The sequence below is a fragment of the Monodon monoceros genome, unplaced genomic scaffold, assembly GCF_005190385.1.
Source record: "Monodon monoceros isolate NGI ecotype Baffin Bay Population unplaced genomic scaffold, NGI_Narwhal_1 Super_Scaffold_3, whole genome shotgun sequence".
Taxonomy (NCBI): domain Eukaryota; kingdom Metazoa; phylum Chordata; class Mammalia; order Artiodactyla; family Monodontidae; genus Monodon; species Monodon monoceros.
The window spans coordinates 54,470,293-54,486,268 of NW_021703780.1; the positions used below are offsets into that span (position 1 = coordinate 54,470,293).

The window sequence follows — 15,976 nt, forward strand, 5'->3', positions numbered from 1 at the left end:
GAAAGAGAAAATCACAATCAGAAAGCAAATCACCTAAATAAGCCAGTACACAGATTAAAAAAAAGTTCTGTGAAACTAATAATAACCACAATGAAACAGCAAAAGGATGAACATGAAGATGTAAATAAGGAGATCAAAATCATAAAATGTGGAGGAGAAAAGTAAGAAAATGTAGATTTTTTTTCATTCCCTAGAATGTGTTTGAGCCTAAATGACTACCAGTCTAAGACAAGTAGATATAGGAAGGGGTTAATATACTTGAAAAATGGTAGCCACAAATCAAAAACATACAATAGATTCACAAAAACCAAAAAGAAGAGAACATAAGCATAATACAAAAGAAAATCATCAAACCACAAAAGGAAAAACAAAAAAGGAACAAAGAAGAAATATAAAATCAAAGGGAAAACAAAGTTTAAAATGGCAATAAATACATATCTATCAATAATTACCTTAAATGTCAATGGACTAAACACTCCAATCAAAAGACAGAGTGGGAGATTGGATAAAAAAGCAAGAGCCTATAATATGCTGCCTACAAAAGACCCAGTTTAGAGGAAAGGACACACATAGATTGAAAGTGAGGAGATGGAAATAGGTATTTCATGCAAACTGAAATGAAAAGAAAGCAGGGGTTGTAATATTCATATCAGACAAGATAGACTTTAAAACAAAAGCCATGAAGAAAGATCTAAGGACACTATGTAATAATAAAAGAATTAATACAAGAAGAGGATTATTACATTCATATATGCACCTAATACAGGTCAACATATATGCAACTAATACAGGAGCACCCAAATACATAAGACAAATACTAAAAGACATAAAGGGAGAAATTGACAAAAATACAATAACAGTAGGAAACTTTAACGTCCCACTCACATCAATGGACAGATATTCTGGACAGAAAATCAGTGAGGCAACAGAGATCCTAAATAATACAATAGAACAGTTAATTAGACTTAATTGATATTTTCAGGACATTACATCCAAAAAAAAAAAGAAATTCTTTCCAAGTGCATATGGAACATTCTCTAGGATTGACCACATACTAGGGCACAAAACAAGCCTCAACAAATTTAAGGATATAGAAATTGTCTCGAGCATCTTTTCTGACCACAACAGCATGAAACTAGAAATCAACCACAGAAATATGTGGAAAAAACGATTACATGTAGGGCTTCCCTGGTGGCACAGTGGTTGAGAGTTCGCCTGCCGATGCAGGGGACACGGGTTCATGACCCGGTCCAGGAAGATCCCACATGTCGTGGAGCAGCTAGGCCTGTGAGCCATGGCCACTGAGGCTGTGTGTCCGGAGACTGTGCTCTGCAATGGGAGAGGCCACAACAGTGAAAGAAAAAAAAAACAATTACATGGAGACTAAACAACATGCTACTAAAAAAACCCAGCAGGTCAATAATGAAATCAAAGAAAATTTTAAAATACCTTGATATGAATGACAATAAAAATACAACCATACAAAATCTATGGGATGCAGCAAAACCCTTTCTTAGAGGGAAGTTCACAGCCATATAGACCTTCCTCAAAAAACAAGAAAAATCTCAAACAACATAATATACCACTTAAAAGAATTAGAAAAAGAACAACAAAACCTAGTCAGCAGAAGGAAAGAAATACTCAAGATCAGAGAGGAAATAAATAAAATAGAGATTAAAAAAAATAGAAAAAAATCAATAAACCAAGAGCTGGTTCTTTAAAAGGTTAAACAATATCGACAAACCTCTGGCCAGGCTCACCAAGAAGAAAAGAGAGAGAACCCAAATAAACAAGATAAGAAATGAAAAAGGAGACATAACAACCAACACCACAGAAGTACAAAACACCATAAGGGAAATACTATGAACATGCCAACAAATTCAACAACCTAGAAGAAATAGACACGTTTCTAGAAACATACAGCCCACCAAAACTGAATCAAGAAGAAACAGATAATTTGAACAGACCAATCACTACTGATGAAAGTCCATGACCAGATGGCTTCACAGGCAAATTCTACCAAACCTACAAAGAAGAACTTATACTGATCCTTCTCAAACTCTTCCAAAACATTGATGAGAACACTCCCAAAGACATTCTATGAAGCCACCATCACCCATGACACTAAAACCAAAGACACCACCAAAAAAGAAAATTAGAGGCCAATATCTTTGATGAATATAGATGTAAAAGTTCTCAAAAAAAATATTAGCAAACCAAATCCAACAACACATAAAAAAGATCGTACACCACAGTCAAGTGGGATTCATCCCAAGTTCACAAGAATGGTTCAACATTTGCAAATCAATCAATGTGATACACCACAGAAACAAAAGAAAAGACAAAAACCACATGATCATCTCAATAGATGCAAAGAAAGCATTTGACAAAATTCTACATCCATTCATGATAAAAAAAAAACTCTTACAAAAGTGGGCATAGAGGAAACATATCTCAACATAATAAAAGCTATTTATGACAAATCCACAGCCCATATAATACTAAAAACAGTGAAAAGCTGAAAGCCTTCCCACTAAAATCTGGAAAAAGACAAGGATGCCCACTCTCGCCTCTTCTATTCAACATACTATTGCAAGACCTAGTCACTGCAATCAGATAAGAAAAAGAAATAAAAGGTATCCAAATTGGAAGGGAAGAGGTAAAATTGTCATTATATGCAGATAACATGATTCTATATACAGAAAACCCTAAAGACTCCACACAAAAACAACTAAAACTGATAAATGAATTCAACAAGGTAGCAGGATACAAGATTAACACACAGAAATTGGTTGCATTTCTTTACACTAACAATGAAATATCAGAAAGAGAATGTAAAAAAACAATACCTTTCAAAATCGCACCCCCCAAAATAAAATATTTAGGAATAAACCTGACCAAGGAGGTGAAAAACCTATACACTGAGAACTATAAAACATTAATAAAGGAAACTGAAGATTCAAAGAAGTGGAAACATATCCCATGCTCTTGGATTGGAAGAATTAATATTGTTAAAATAGCCATACTTCCCACAACAATCTACAGATTTAATGCAATCCCTATCAAATTACCCATGATATTTTTCACAGAACTAAAAAAATAATCGTAAAATTCATATGGAACCATAAAAGACCCAGAATTGCCAAAGCAATTCTGAAGAAAAAGAACAAAGCAGGAGCCATACCCTCCCAGACTTCAGACATACTACAAAGTGACAGTAATCAAAAGAGCGTGGTATGGGACTTCCCTGGTGGTCCAGTGGTTCAGACTCTGCACTTCCAATGCAGGGGGCCCAGGTTCGGTCCCTGGTCAGGGAATTAGATCCTGCATGCCGCAACCAAGAGCCCACATGCCACAACTAAAGATCCCACATGCTGCAACAAACACCCAGTGCAGCCAAACAAATAAGTAAACACAGAACAATAGCAACAAAAAAAACAGCGTGGTATTGGGACAAAAACAGACATATGGATCAATGGATCAGAATAGAGCCCAGAAATAAACCCATACACCTATGGCCAATTAATCTTTGACAAAAAAAGCAAGCATATACTATGGGGAAAAGACAGTCTCTTCAGCAAGTGGTGCTGGGAAAACTGGACAGCTGCATGTAAATCGATGAAGTTAGAACACTCCCTCTCACCATACACAAAAATAAACTCAAAATGGCTTAAAGGCTTAAACATTAAGACATGACACCATAAAACTCCTAGAAGAGCTCAAAGGCAAAACACTCTGACATAAATTGTACCAATGTTTTCTTAGGTCAGTGTCCCAAGGCAATAGATATAAAAACAAAAATAAACAAATGGGACCTAATCAAACTTAGAAGTTTTTGCACAGCAAAGGAAGCCATAAACAGAAGAAAGGTAAGCTACAAACAGGGAGAAAATATTTGCAAACAATGCAACCAATAGGCCTAGTATCCAAAATATACAAACAGCTCATACAGTTCAATAACAAAAAAACTAAACAACCCAATCAAAAAATGGGCAGAAGGGCTTCCCTGGTGGCGCAGTGGTTGAGAGTCCGCCTGCCGATGCAGGGGACACAGGTTCGTGCCCCAGTCCAGGAGGATCCCACATGCCGCAGAGCGGCTGGGCCCGTGAGCCATGGCTGCTGAGCCTGCACGTCCGGAGCCTGTGCTCCGCAACAGGAGAGGCCACAACAGTGAGAGGCCTGCGTACCGAAAAAAAAAGGGGCAGAAAACCTAAATAGACATTTCGCCAAAGAAGACATATATTTAGGTCTTTAACCCATTTTGAGTAAGACCGGATACTATAAAACTCTTAAAGGAAAACATAGGCAGAACACTCTGACATAAATCACAGCAATATCTTTTTTGATACATCTTCTAGAATAATGGAAATAAAAACAAAAATAAACAAGTGGGACCTAATTAAACTCAAAGGCTTTTGCACAGCAAAGAAAACTATAAACAAAACGAGAAGACAACCCACAGAATGGGAGAAAATATCTGCAAACATTGCGACTGACAAGGGATTAATCTCCAAAATTTACAAACAGCTCATGCAGCTCAATATCAAAAAAAACCCAAACAACCCAATCAAAAAATGGGCAGAAGACCGAAATAGACATTTCTTCAAAGAAGATATACAGATGGGCAACAGGCACATGAAAAGATGCTCAACATCACTAATTATTAAAGAAATGCAAATCAAAACTACAATGAGATATCACCTCACACCAGTCAGAATAGCCATCATCAAAAAGTCTACAAATACCAAATGCTGGAGAGGGTGTGGAGAAAAAGGAACCCTCCTAGACTGCTGGTGGGAATGTAAATTGGTACAGCCACTATGGAGAACAGTATGGAGATTTGTTAAGAAACCAAAAACAGAGCTACCATATGATCTAGCAATCCCACTCCTGGGCATATATCTGGAAAAAAACATAGTTCAAAAGGATACATGCATCCCAATGTTTATAGCATCACTATTCACAATAGTCAAAACATGCAAGCAACCTAAATGTCCATCGAGAGATGAATGCATAAAGAAGATGTGGCACATACATACAGCGGAATATTACTCAGCCATTATAAAGAATGAAATAATGCCATTTGCAGCAACATGGATGCAACTAGAGATTATCATACTAAGTGAAGGAAGTTAGAGAAAGACAAATATCATATCACTTATATACAGAATCTAAACAAAAATGATACAAATGAACTTATTTACAAAATAGAAACAGACTCACAGGCTTAGAGAACAAACTTGGCAGGGGGGGATAGACTGGGAGTTTGGGATTGACATGCCCACACTGCTATATTTAAAATAAATAACTAATAAGGACCTACTGTATAGCACAGGGAACTCTGCTGAATACTCTGTAATAACCTAAATGGGAAAAAATTTTGATAAAGACTAGATAAATATATCTATTCTTTAGATAGATATATATAACTGAATCACTTTGCTGTACACCTGAAACTAACATAACATTGTTAATCAACTATACTCCAATATAAAATAAAATGTTAAAAAATAATATTAAAAAGTTTAAAAAATATATATGGGGGGAGCATTCATAAAAAAAATACCACATGAGCCCCAAACTGAGGGAAGATATTTTCACGTAACTGATTACTGTCTAGAATAAACATATAAAGAACTTCTAAAATCAGTTAGAAAAGACCAAGCACCCCACAGAAACATGAGCAGAAAACTAGAACAGGCACTTAAGAGAAGAGGAAATACACCTACTCAGCTTTATCAGTGATCAGGGAAACACGAATGAAAACCACCATTAGACACCTTTTCACTAACACCAAACTGGTAAAAAGTCTGACAATATCAAACACTGGAGAAACAGTGGAGCAAAGCAACTCTCCACACTGCTGGTGGGACCACACACTTAGCGACCCGTTTGGAAAACAAGCTGTCACTTTACAAGCCAGCAGTAACTCTAAGTGTGTGTCTACTCTGCACAGAGCTTCCCGGCCAGTGTGCCAAGCTCCTGATCTGCTCAGGTCCAGGAAAGGGGCTGGGGGCTGAGAGGCAGGGGTGACACCCCTGGAGTCCTCCACATGTCCTTCCATAGCAGAATGAATGACTAAACATGTGGCAAAGTCAGGAAGTGGAATCTATTACAAGCAGAAAAAGTAAACCAGAACGTAGCAAGATGGATGAATTTTAGGAATATGTGTATACTTATATACACTGCAGAAAAACAATATAATTCCCTTTATACAAAGTTTAAAATTTGTACAAGTAAACAATAAATTTTGTAGGGCTACAAATATGGGTGGTAAAACTATAATAAAAGAAAGGAAATAATAATCACAAAATGTAGGGTCACAGTTACCCTAAGGGAGGAGGGAAGGGGCTGGACAGGGAAAGAGCACACAGGGCTGCACAGGTGATGGCAACGAGCTGTTCCTTTAAGTTAGCGTTCATTTGTTTTCTCCTGTAGATCCTACTTATGTTTCATAAGCATGATTTTGCATCTACTAATTTATCTGAGTGTGTGTGTGTGTATGTGTACATATATATATATTTAATGGAAGAAGTAAACATACGACCACAAAGGGGGACAGGGGAGAGGGGGTGGAGACAGCAGGGCAATGGTCTGGGGACAGCCATAAGCCTGTACATCACATTTCTACTGTACTTTTTTTTAAGCTTGGACACCACACATGAGTTCTCACATTGTTACATAAGTTCTGCAACACTCTGCTCCCCCTGCAGAAAGAGGCTTATTTTCCTCATTTTTAGAATAAGCGTTCCCCTCTGTTCCCACTGGAAACTCAATGTCTCTACAGGATGTTCTGCGTAGGTGGAAAATGATTATTTTAAAAGCTGGAGAACATCAAATAATCCTGAATAATGAGGCACTGGAGGAAAGAGAAGCAGCGTAATTTACTAAAAAAGGGTCAGAGATTTTTCCATACAGATTTTTCATCAATGCTCTGACGCATCCACAGGCCACCAAAGGCCCAGCCTGGGCAGGGGGCCGCGAGGGGGGCGTTGGCTCCCTGCAGGGGGCTCAAGCCAGGCAGGAGGTCGACAAGGAGGACAGGCACGGCTTCTCCTCCCTGGGCTCCATGAGGCTGCTTGCACCCATTCCGGCCTCCTATCAGGACCTCTAGAACCTGTGCTTTATTCCTCTCCTAGTTACGCCCACAGCACTGGAGGTCTGCGGGTGTTTCCCTGCCATTCTGCCAGCAGCAAAATAGGACCAAATGCTCTGTGCTTCAAAGCCAAACCACACATCCGAGTTCACAACGGCAGCCTAGGGTCTCAGCACGTTCTCTGAGAAGCAAGTAAAGCCACCTGAAGGAAGGGTGAGCTGTCCTCTGGTTCCTAAGGGCCACATGTGAAACTTGCTTCCTGGCAGCCCCCAGGCGCCAGGGCCTCTGGCTGCTGCCTGAGCTGATCAAGCAGCCCTTCCAGGCAGATGTCACCCTGTCACCCTGGTGACGCGGCCTCTGTCTCTGTTCCAGAACGTCCCTCATTCTACCTTATGTCACAGCAGGCGATTTACCAAACACCTGCCCCCCAACAGCGTAGACTCCTTTAAGACAGGGGTTTGAGTGCATTCAATGCATTTTCTGCCTCAGGGCTCAGCACGGTGCAATGTCTGCTGAACTGACTTCTGGGGGGCGGGGGGGTTAAGATTTTTTTAATATTTATTTTTATTAATTATCATTTATTTTTGGCTGTGTTGGGTCTTCGTTGCTGCACATGGGCTTTCTCTAGTTGCGGTGAGTGGGGGCTACTCTTCGTTGTGGTGCGTGGGCTTCTCATCGCGGTGGCTTCTCTTGTTGCAGAGCACAGGCTCTAGGCGTGCGGGCTTCAGTAGTTGTGGCACGGGGGCTTCAGTAGTTGCGGCGCACGGGCTCTAGAGCGTGCGCTCAGTAGTTGTGGCGCACAGGCTTAGTTGCTCCGCGTCATGTGGGATCTTCCTGGACCAGGGCTCAAACCTGTGTCCCCTGAATTGGCAGGCGGATTCTGAACCAATGTGCCACCAGGGAAGCCCCCTGAACTGACTTCTTGAACCAAAAGAAGCTGTTACATGGTGACAAACCATAGAAGAGTGTGTGCACTTAAACCCAAGACTGTTCACCAAACATCAAGAAAATAAAGTTGTGGATGAAATGCTAAGCACATTTTCAGATTCAAGCGATAGCAAATAACTTATGACATTCCTCATCCTCCTTAACAGATCAAAATTATGTGACTGGCAATAAGTAACTTAGTCATTATTAATCCAGGATAAGCCTAATTCCATGGAACACGTGACGGGATACCGGGCCAGAAATTAACCTCGTTGGTTGCTCGAAAGTGTACCCAGGAGGACTGGGTAAATCCAAAGACTCCAGAGTTGTCTGATGGAGCATTCAACTCTGACGTCCCTCAGAAATAGATTCCAGGGCTTCCCCTCTGAGGCAGCTCCTCCCAATCCCTCCTTCAGCAAAGATCTCCTGAATCCCCGAGCCAGGCACTCTGCCAGGTACCGCAATGAAATAATCACACAAATAAGTGCAACTAAGAACATCGTTAAAGGAAAGCATCTTACTTCCTTCCTGGGCCAGGGTCACAGCTCCGTGGGGGCACAGCCAGGCTCTGGCCTGCCTCCCCAGATCTGAGCTTCAGAGAAATCCCCGTAGGCATTCAACTCAGAGACAAGCAGCACCCCCGCCTGGGGCCGCATCAACAGATGCAGTGAGCAGGGCCCGAGGCAGCGGCACCCCACCCCCACCTTTGCACATGGCGTCTCAGGTGTTCACCACAACAGCCCGGTAAGGGCTGTAGCAGGAACACCATTTCACAGAGCAGGGAAAGGCCCCACAAAGGTGAACAGACTTCTGAGTGGCTACGGAATGGTGTAGCTGGCAGGGGCTTCAGCAGAGTCCTCCTGGCTCCAAAGTGCTCACCCCACTCCCCACACCAGGACTGGGACTCCCTCTGTAGACCCTACCCTGCATGTCTGAAAATAGCCTCAAGTCTGAGGGATCAGGGATCACATGCTGTGCTCATCCCAACATGTGATCTAGAGCAGCTGATCTAGTTTTGCACCTAAATACTGGGCTAGCATCTCTGATGCAAGCCACACCAGTAACGACCCACCCTCCACAGGGCAGGCACCCAGGCCAGTTTTGCCTTGTAGGGATGTTCCAACTAATCTGTCCTCTCCATCTTCCATTTCCCTATCTTTAAAACAGAGATAACAGCATCTGCTCTGCCTCCCTCACAAGACTATTCTAGAATTAAATGAGGTAACACTCAGGAACATACAATTTCAGAACATTTAGATTCATCAGCACTTCATCAATGAACTCCAAACCTGACCAAACCTGGTGCAGGTCAGCTTTGTACTGCACTGAAAACAGTTTGCAACTATTCAGAAATTTATTGAAATTATAACTTTAAATAGCCTGCTTTGCATAAGGAATACAAATCCTTAAAGAAAACTCAGTAAATTCCAAATCTGAGGGAGTCTGTCAATTAAGCAACTGTGAGGAAGGCTGCTAAATAAATCAAGTCATGGCCCAACCTCCTCTTAATTATTTAAAATGGTTTTAAAAGCTCCCAGCTTGAAGGCCAATAACAGAGGGAAAGAGCAATGGGAGCAAATCTTAACGGAAACAGAAATCAGAAGCCAACTGGCAGCGCCGTCTGCAAGTTGCAAGGCCTTAGTCACAGGAAGCATATAGCCTTCCAAGGGAACAGGCCCTCTATGCCTTTCCCCACATGCAGACACACAAAGGCCCAGAGTGCGAAGAAAAGAAAGAACAGGCAAGGAAAGGCAAATTGAGGCCTTCCTGCATTCATTCAAACAAGCAGTAACTGAGAGAGAAGATGTAAAGGGCCTCTGAGTCAGAGCAGCTGTTTAGGAGGCTAACAGTCAGTGGGAAAGGCACTAAATTGCTCCTTGGCCACGCCACACAGCTTGTGGGATCTCAGGTCCCTGACCAGGGATCAAACCTGGGCCCTCAGCAGTGAAAGCGCAGAGTCCTAACCACTGGACTGACAGGGGATTCCTCACTCATTTCTTTTAGAAGTCCAGGTTGTCATATTTTAAGATAACTTTCAACACTGCTATAAAATGTTAACTTGTTTAATCAAGAAATGTGTAGTAGGGCTTCCCTGGTGGCGCAGTGGTTGAGAGTCCGCCTGCCGATGCAGGGGACACAGGTTCGTGCCCCAGTCCGGGAGGATCCCACATGCCGCGGAGCGGCTGGGCCCGTGAGCCATGGCCGCTGAGCCTGCGCGTCCGGAGCCTGTGCTCCTCAACGGGAGAGGCCACAGCAGTGAGAGGCCCACGTACTGCACAAAAAAAAAAAAAAAAAGAAGAAGGAAAGAAAGAAATGTGTAGTAGATGAAAAATGGCAAGGCCAGGGCTAAACTGTGTAGACTCAAGTGCAGAGCCACACAGTGGAGCCCAGCAATGATGGCTCCACCTGGAGCACGACTGTAACTCATCAAGTGGGGTCAGGACTGCTATTAGGGCCAAGTCACTACCACACACCTCAGTCCCTGCGTCAGTTCATCCCTGGGAGGTGACGGGCCCCCTTCCATTACTAAAACCATAAAGTTAGTTTTGGAGTAATGGGGACTCAAAAGGAGTTTTATACTCAGGTGTTCTGAAAGCTATTTCTGAGGAAGATAATGATTTTTCACTTTATCTTTAGGATATAAAAATATCTATTGACTCCTTACTCTGTACCAAGTGTTTTACTTACATTTTCTCTCTAACCAGCACAATAATCTTCAAGCGTGAAATTAATCTCATTTTACAGATGAGGAAAAACTGAGTCACAGAAAAGTTAGGTCATGAGTCTAAGGTCACACAACAGAAGCAGTAGTGCCCAGATACAAACTAGGGCCCCCCAGAGCCTGTGCACTTTCAGCAACAGCACGCCCAGGGCAGGCCGGGCTGCTTTTAGCTAAGACAGAAATCAAACTGAAGATTTAAATGACCACTTTACTCTGACTCCTCTGGTTTAACGAGAGTACCAATTAATTCTAACTAAAACCAGAGACTACTTTTTCCCTTCTCTCCCAGTTGAAAATTATTTTTCAGCTGCTGCTGCTGTGGGTTACTAAAGGAAGCGAGGTTTGTTCAGCACACTGCAGAGGCTGTCCCAACACAAACGCTTCCTGCACTTCCCAAACCTTCACATTAGCAGTTCTGGCCCTGGGAGTTGCAGGCAGCCCTCAGCACTTACGTACTCTCATGTCCCCGCTCACTGATTTCTTCCTGGAGACTCAGAATGCTGGTAAGGTTAATGATCCTTCTCCGGGGGGTACAAGCTGCTGTCATTTCCTTTTGGGATGCATCCTCCACCATTTCCAAATCAGAGCCTTCCCGATGTCTTTTTCTGCAAAGTAAACGAGGAACTGGCAGCTCATAACTATCTTAAAAAAACTGTTTCAAACTCAGTCAAATTTTGTGCCTTGCATTTTGGAGAAGGGAGCAGCTTCTCTGTGCCGGCTCTCCACATCTGGGGAGGGCTCCCTGTGCTGGAGGCGGCCAGCCAGATCAGGATGTCCTCCCAGATACTGCTTCTCTGACACCCCTCAAGCCTTATTAGTGGCCACTGCAGGCAGCAGGGCTTTGGAGTCTGGCTCAGCCCGGAGACGTGCAGGGTCTCGATCAAGTGCGCTGACCTCACCACATCTCATTCATTCAGCCCTCCATCCATCCGTCCATCGGGCACTGTTATAGTACCAGCCTCACACAGCCATGACAAAGGGCCCGCCCTCACCATGCTATCCTTCTAGTGGGAGAGTCAAGCAGCAACCGAAGAAAGATCATTTTAAGTAGCAACAAATACTGTGAGGAAAATAAAACAAGGTAACAGAATGAAGGGGAAGCAAGAGAACTTTAGATTAAATGGACAAAGAAGGTCTCTGGTAAGAGGCGACATCCGAGTTGAGACCTGGGTGACAAGAAGCCAGAGAGTTCCTGCACCGAGGGACCAGCAAGAGCAAAGGGGTGAGAGCTCAGGGAGGTCGGGTCAGCACTGGAGCAGCGTGGCCAAAGCGCCACGAAGGGGAGGAGAGTGATGAGCTGGGGGCAGGCAGGCTGGTTTCACCCCAAGTGCCGCGGGAAGCACTGGTTTTCAGCAAGGAGTGAGACACCCTGGTTCCTGGTTCAGAAAGATTCCTCTGCTGTATGGTAAATGGTTCGCAGCATTAAGTCCCCAAGTGATAAACAGAAATGTCACACTTCCCAGCAGGGCTGTTAAGAGCATTAACTGAGATAATGCATATTAAGTATCTGGCACACAGTGGATGCTCAGTGAACGTTAGCATCCTTTATTATTCTCTGAAAACAAATCCTTAGAAGCCATCTCCCTAGACTGACTTGGAAGTGAGCAAACCAGAGTTAAAAAACTCACCCAAGTTCCACTGGGCAATCAGAGCCAGGGTTTCAGTGGTCAGACACCAGGGGGATGTGCAGCCTCAGGCAAAGGACTTCACCCTGAGCTCCAGGGTCAGTACCCGCACACACTGAATAAGGAACATCCACCTTACAGATGTCAGTGAGATGTCCTTGAAGCACCCACAGAGTGTACACTGAAGATGCTCAAAATTAACTGACAGTCATTAGTACGGCTGTTCCTGCCCCCTCTCTCTAGCTCTTGTTCACCACTAGCTCATGCACTTCAGGGAGTTTCATAATTTGAACTGAGAAACTGTTCTTCTGAAAGGAGTGAAAGCAGCTTGCTGTAGGATGGAAGAATCCTCCAGATATTTTAGGCCCCCCTTTCCAGCCACCTCTGCTGTTGAGGCTTTATCAAAATTCAATACTAAAATTAAAGGATAGATCTTCTGATTTTTTTTTTCTGATGTGTTTTTAAATAATGTTTGGAATCACGGACATTTAAGATATTTCAAAGGCCACTGTGATGGGTGACTCTAAAGCCATGGTCAAAGGCCAACAGTAGACCAGGCCAAAGCACCAACCCATTGGAGGGAGAGGGCGAATCAGGGAGAGAAGATGCAAGGGGTTTGTGACAGTCCAAGTTAGAAGGCAGTTTCATTAAAGAACAAAGGAGGACTTCCCTGGTGGCGCAGTGGTTAAGAATCCACCTGCCAACACAGGGGACACAGGTTCGAGCCCTGGTCTGGGAAGATCCCACATGCCGCGGAGCAACTAAGCCCGTGCGCCTCAACTACTGAGCCTGTGCTCTAGAGCCTGCGAGCCACAACTACTGAGCCCGCGTGCCACAACTACTGAAGCCTGCATGCCTAGAGCCCGTGCTCCACAACAAGAGAAGCCACCGCAATAAGAAGCCCGCGCACCGCAACAAAGAGTAGCCCCTGCTCACAGTAACTAGAGAAAGCCTGCACGCAGCAACAAAGACCCAATGCAGCCAAAAATAAATAAAATAAATTTTTTAAAATAGTTTAAAATAATAATGATAATAACAAAGGAGGCAAGCTGTGCTTTCCCGCAAGGCCATACCTGGGGTTCTCAGGGCTGGAAGAGGGCCCTCTCTTCTCTGACGAGTCTGCAGTCCTCTTTGCTGCATCCTCCTCCAAGCCCTGATTCTTGGCAGCCACTTCAGCAGGAGCTGAGAGTTCAAGCATTTCCTCATCCTGCTGCCTGGCCCCGCTACTAGAAGCAGCTGTCCTGTCCTCTAGGACAACAGCCTGGGGCTGACTGGATAGGGCCTTGCTCACAGGCTGCACGAAGGCATCGAGTTTCTGTTCCCGGCAATCTGTGCGGACCATCTGGTGGGCATACACCTTGTCGCCACTTCCAGCAGTAGATGAGAGGGTCACACCTGTTGTGGATTTAACCACTTCCCCAGAGGGGCCAGTAAGACCTGGTAGTAAAGTCTGTGTCAAAAAAGACGACAGTGGGAAGAGTCAGTGTATGAAGGACAGAAGCACAGGTCCCAAAATGGAGTAAAAGCTAGAACCAGGTATATCATTACAGAATTATTATAGAAGCAATTCTGACCAAAATTTGAAGTATGAAATTAAAAATACACAAGTATAAAATTCAGCTAAATCCTTATAATTTAAAAACTGGTTTGAGGGCTTTCCTGGTGACGGAGTGGTTAAGAATCCACCTGCCAATGCAGGGGACACGGGTTTGAGTCCTGGTCCGGGAAGATCCCACAAGCAACGGAGCAACTAAGCCCATGCACTGCAACTACTGAGCCTGTGCTCTAGAGCCCATTAGCCACAAGTATTGAGCCCACGTGCCACAACTACTGAAGTCCGCGTGCCTAGAGCCCATGCTCCACAACAAGAGAAGCCACCGCAATGAGAAGCCTGCGCACCGCAACAAAGAACAGCCCCCGCTCACCGCAACTAGAGAAAGCCCGCACGCAGCGATGAAGACCCAATGCAGCCAAAAATAAAATAAATTTATCAAAAAGAAACCCTTAAAGAATAAAATAAAAACTCGTTTGATATAAAAATACTAGTGTAAAACTCATATTTTTGTCTACTTTTTATTTTTTTGCTGCCATAAGAGATTTTTTTTTATTGTGGTAAAGTATACATAACATAAAATTTATCATTTAACCATTTTCAAGTGTACAGTCCTGTGGCATTAAGTACATTCACACTGTCATGCAACCATCACCAACATCCACCCTCCCAAACGGAAACTCTCTACCCATTAAACAGTAACTCCCCATTCTCCCCTCCCCTCTAGCTCTGGCAACTACCTTCCTACTGACTATTTTTAAATATACATATTTCCTAGGTCTGTCCACTGGAAAGGCCTGAAAGCAATGACCACCCAGTAGCAATGAGGTCCCCCAATCCCAGATTATCGTGTCTAAATGCCATTCCCCACTAAAATAAACCAGAGTTCCTTGGAAAAGTGGCCAATTCCAGGGCATGGGCTGGGAAAGTACAGAGTGAGCCTACAAACATCCTGTCTCACCAGACACAAGGAAACTATCAAAATCTCATGGAATTGGGTCAAAAGGACAAGAGCCCCAGCCTGAAGGGGCTTCTGCTGGCCAAAGATGGAATAATTTGACTACAACTGATTGAATTATGATGCTTGTTAACAACTATGACAAAATACTAAAAGAGAAAGAGAGAAAAATGGAGAAGCGAAAGAGGGAGGGAGAAAGGGAGAGACAGAAAAAAGTCATTAAATGTTACTGGACATTGCTAGGACACCAACCCATTTCCCTGCAAATTGATCATCAAAGGCATAGAACTCAGCATTTATCCTTACTTTCTGGTATGAACTGTATTTCAGGATAACCTGTTAGCTCTAACAAATGAGTGAAAATTATTCTGTACGGAAAATTATAGCTTATTAATAAAGAAGAAATGATAAAATCAGAAAATCATAATCTTGCAATCCTAATGAAATAACTGATGCAGGCAATGGTGATCAATGAATGGTGAAACCTTTAAGCTAATCACTAATAGTGAACTTCATGGTGAAGGAATCAGGCTGTCACCAGCTAAGCCTGCTGAGAAATCCTAACACCAGGATGATAGAACAAGCCGTCACGCGCCTCCTGCTGGCATTCGATAGAAAGTACATGGCAGGGGCTTCCCTGGTGGCGCAGTGGTTAAGAATCTGCCTGCCAATGCAGGGGACACGGGTTCGAGCCCTAGTCCGGGAAGATCCCACATGCCACGGAGCAACTAAGCCCGTGCACCACAACGACTGAGCCTGTGCTCTAGAGCCCGCAAGCCACAACTGAGCCCGCATGCCACAACTACTGAGCCTGCATGCCACAACTACTGAGCCTGCGCACCTAGAGGCCGTGCTCCACAACAAGAGAAGCCACCACAATGAGAAGGCTGCGCGCTGCAACAGAGTAGCCACCGCTCACTGCAACTAGAGAAAGCCCATGTGCAGCAACGAAGACTCAATGCAGCCATAATAAATATTTTTTTAAAAGTACATGGCATCATCTATCACAAATTCTTGCAAACATTTTTTTAATCTGAATATAATCATACCTCTAGATCTAATTTTCAGTTTATAGGAAATACGGAGGATTGAAACA

The 15,976-nt window shown here is 43.4% G+C and overlaps 1 protein-coding gene across 3 annotated transcripts in view; it reads right to left on the reverse strand.

Annotated features, from left to right (window-relative positions):
- The window catches only part of MLH1 (mutL homolog 1), a 52,690-nt gene that overhangs the window by 14,100 nt on the left and 22,614 nt on the right, over positions 1-15,976 (reverse strand). For all 3 annotated transcript variants that reach the window (XM_029241734.1, XM_029241735.1, XM_029241733.1), the window contains 2 exons: positions 13,444-13,820; positions 11,202-11,350 (listed from right to left, as the gene is read on the reverse strand). In XM_029241734.1, the coding sequence (XP_029097567.1) occupies positions 11,202-11,350; positions 13,444-13,820 (526 nt within the window). The remainder of the gene's footprint in view (positions 1-11,201; positions 11,351-13,443; positions 13,821-15,976) is intronic.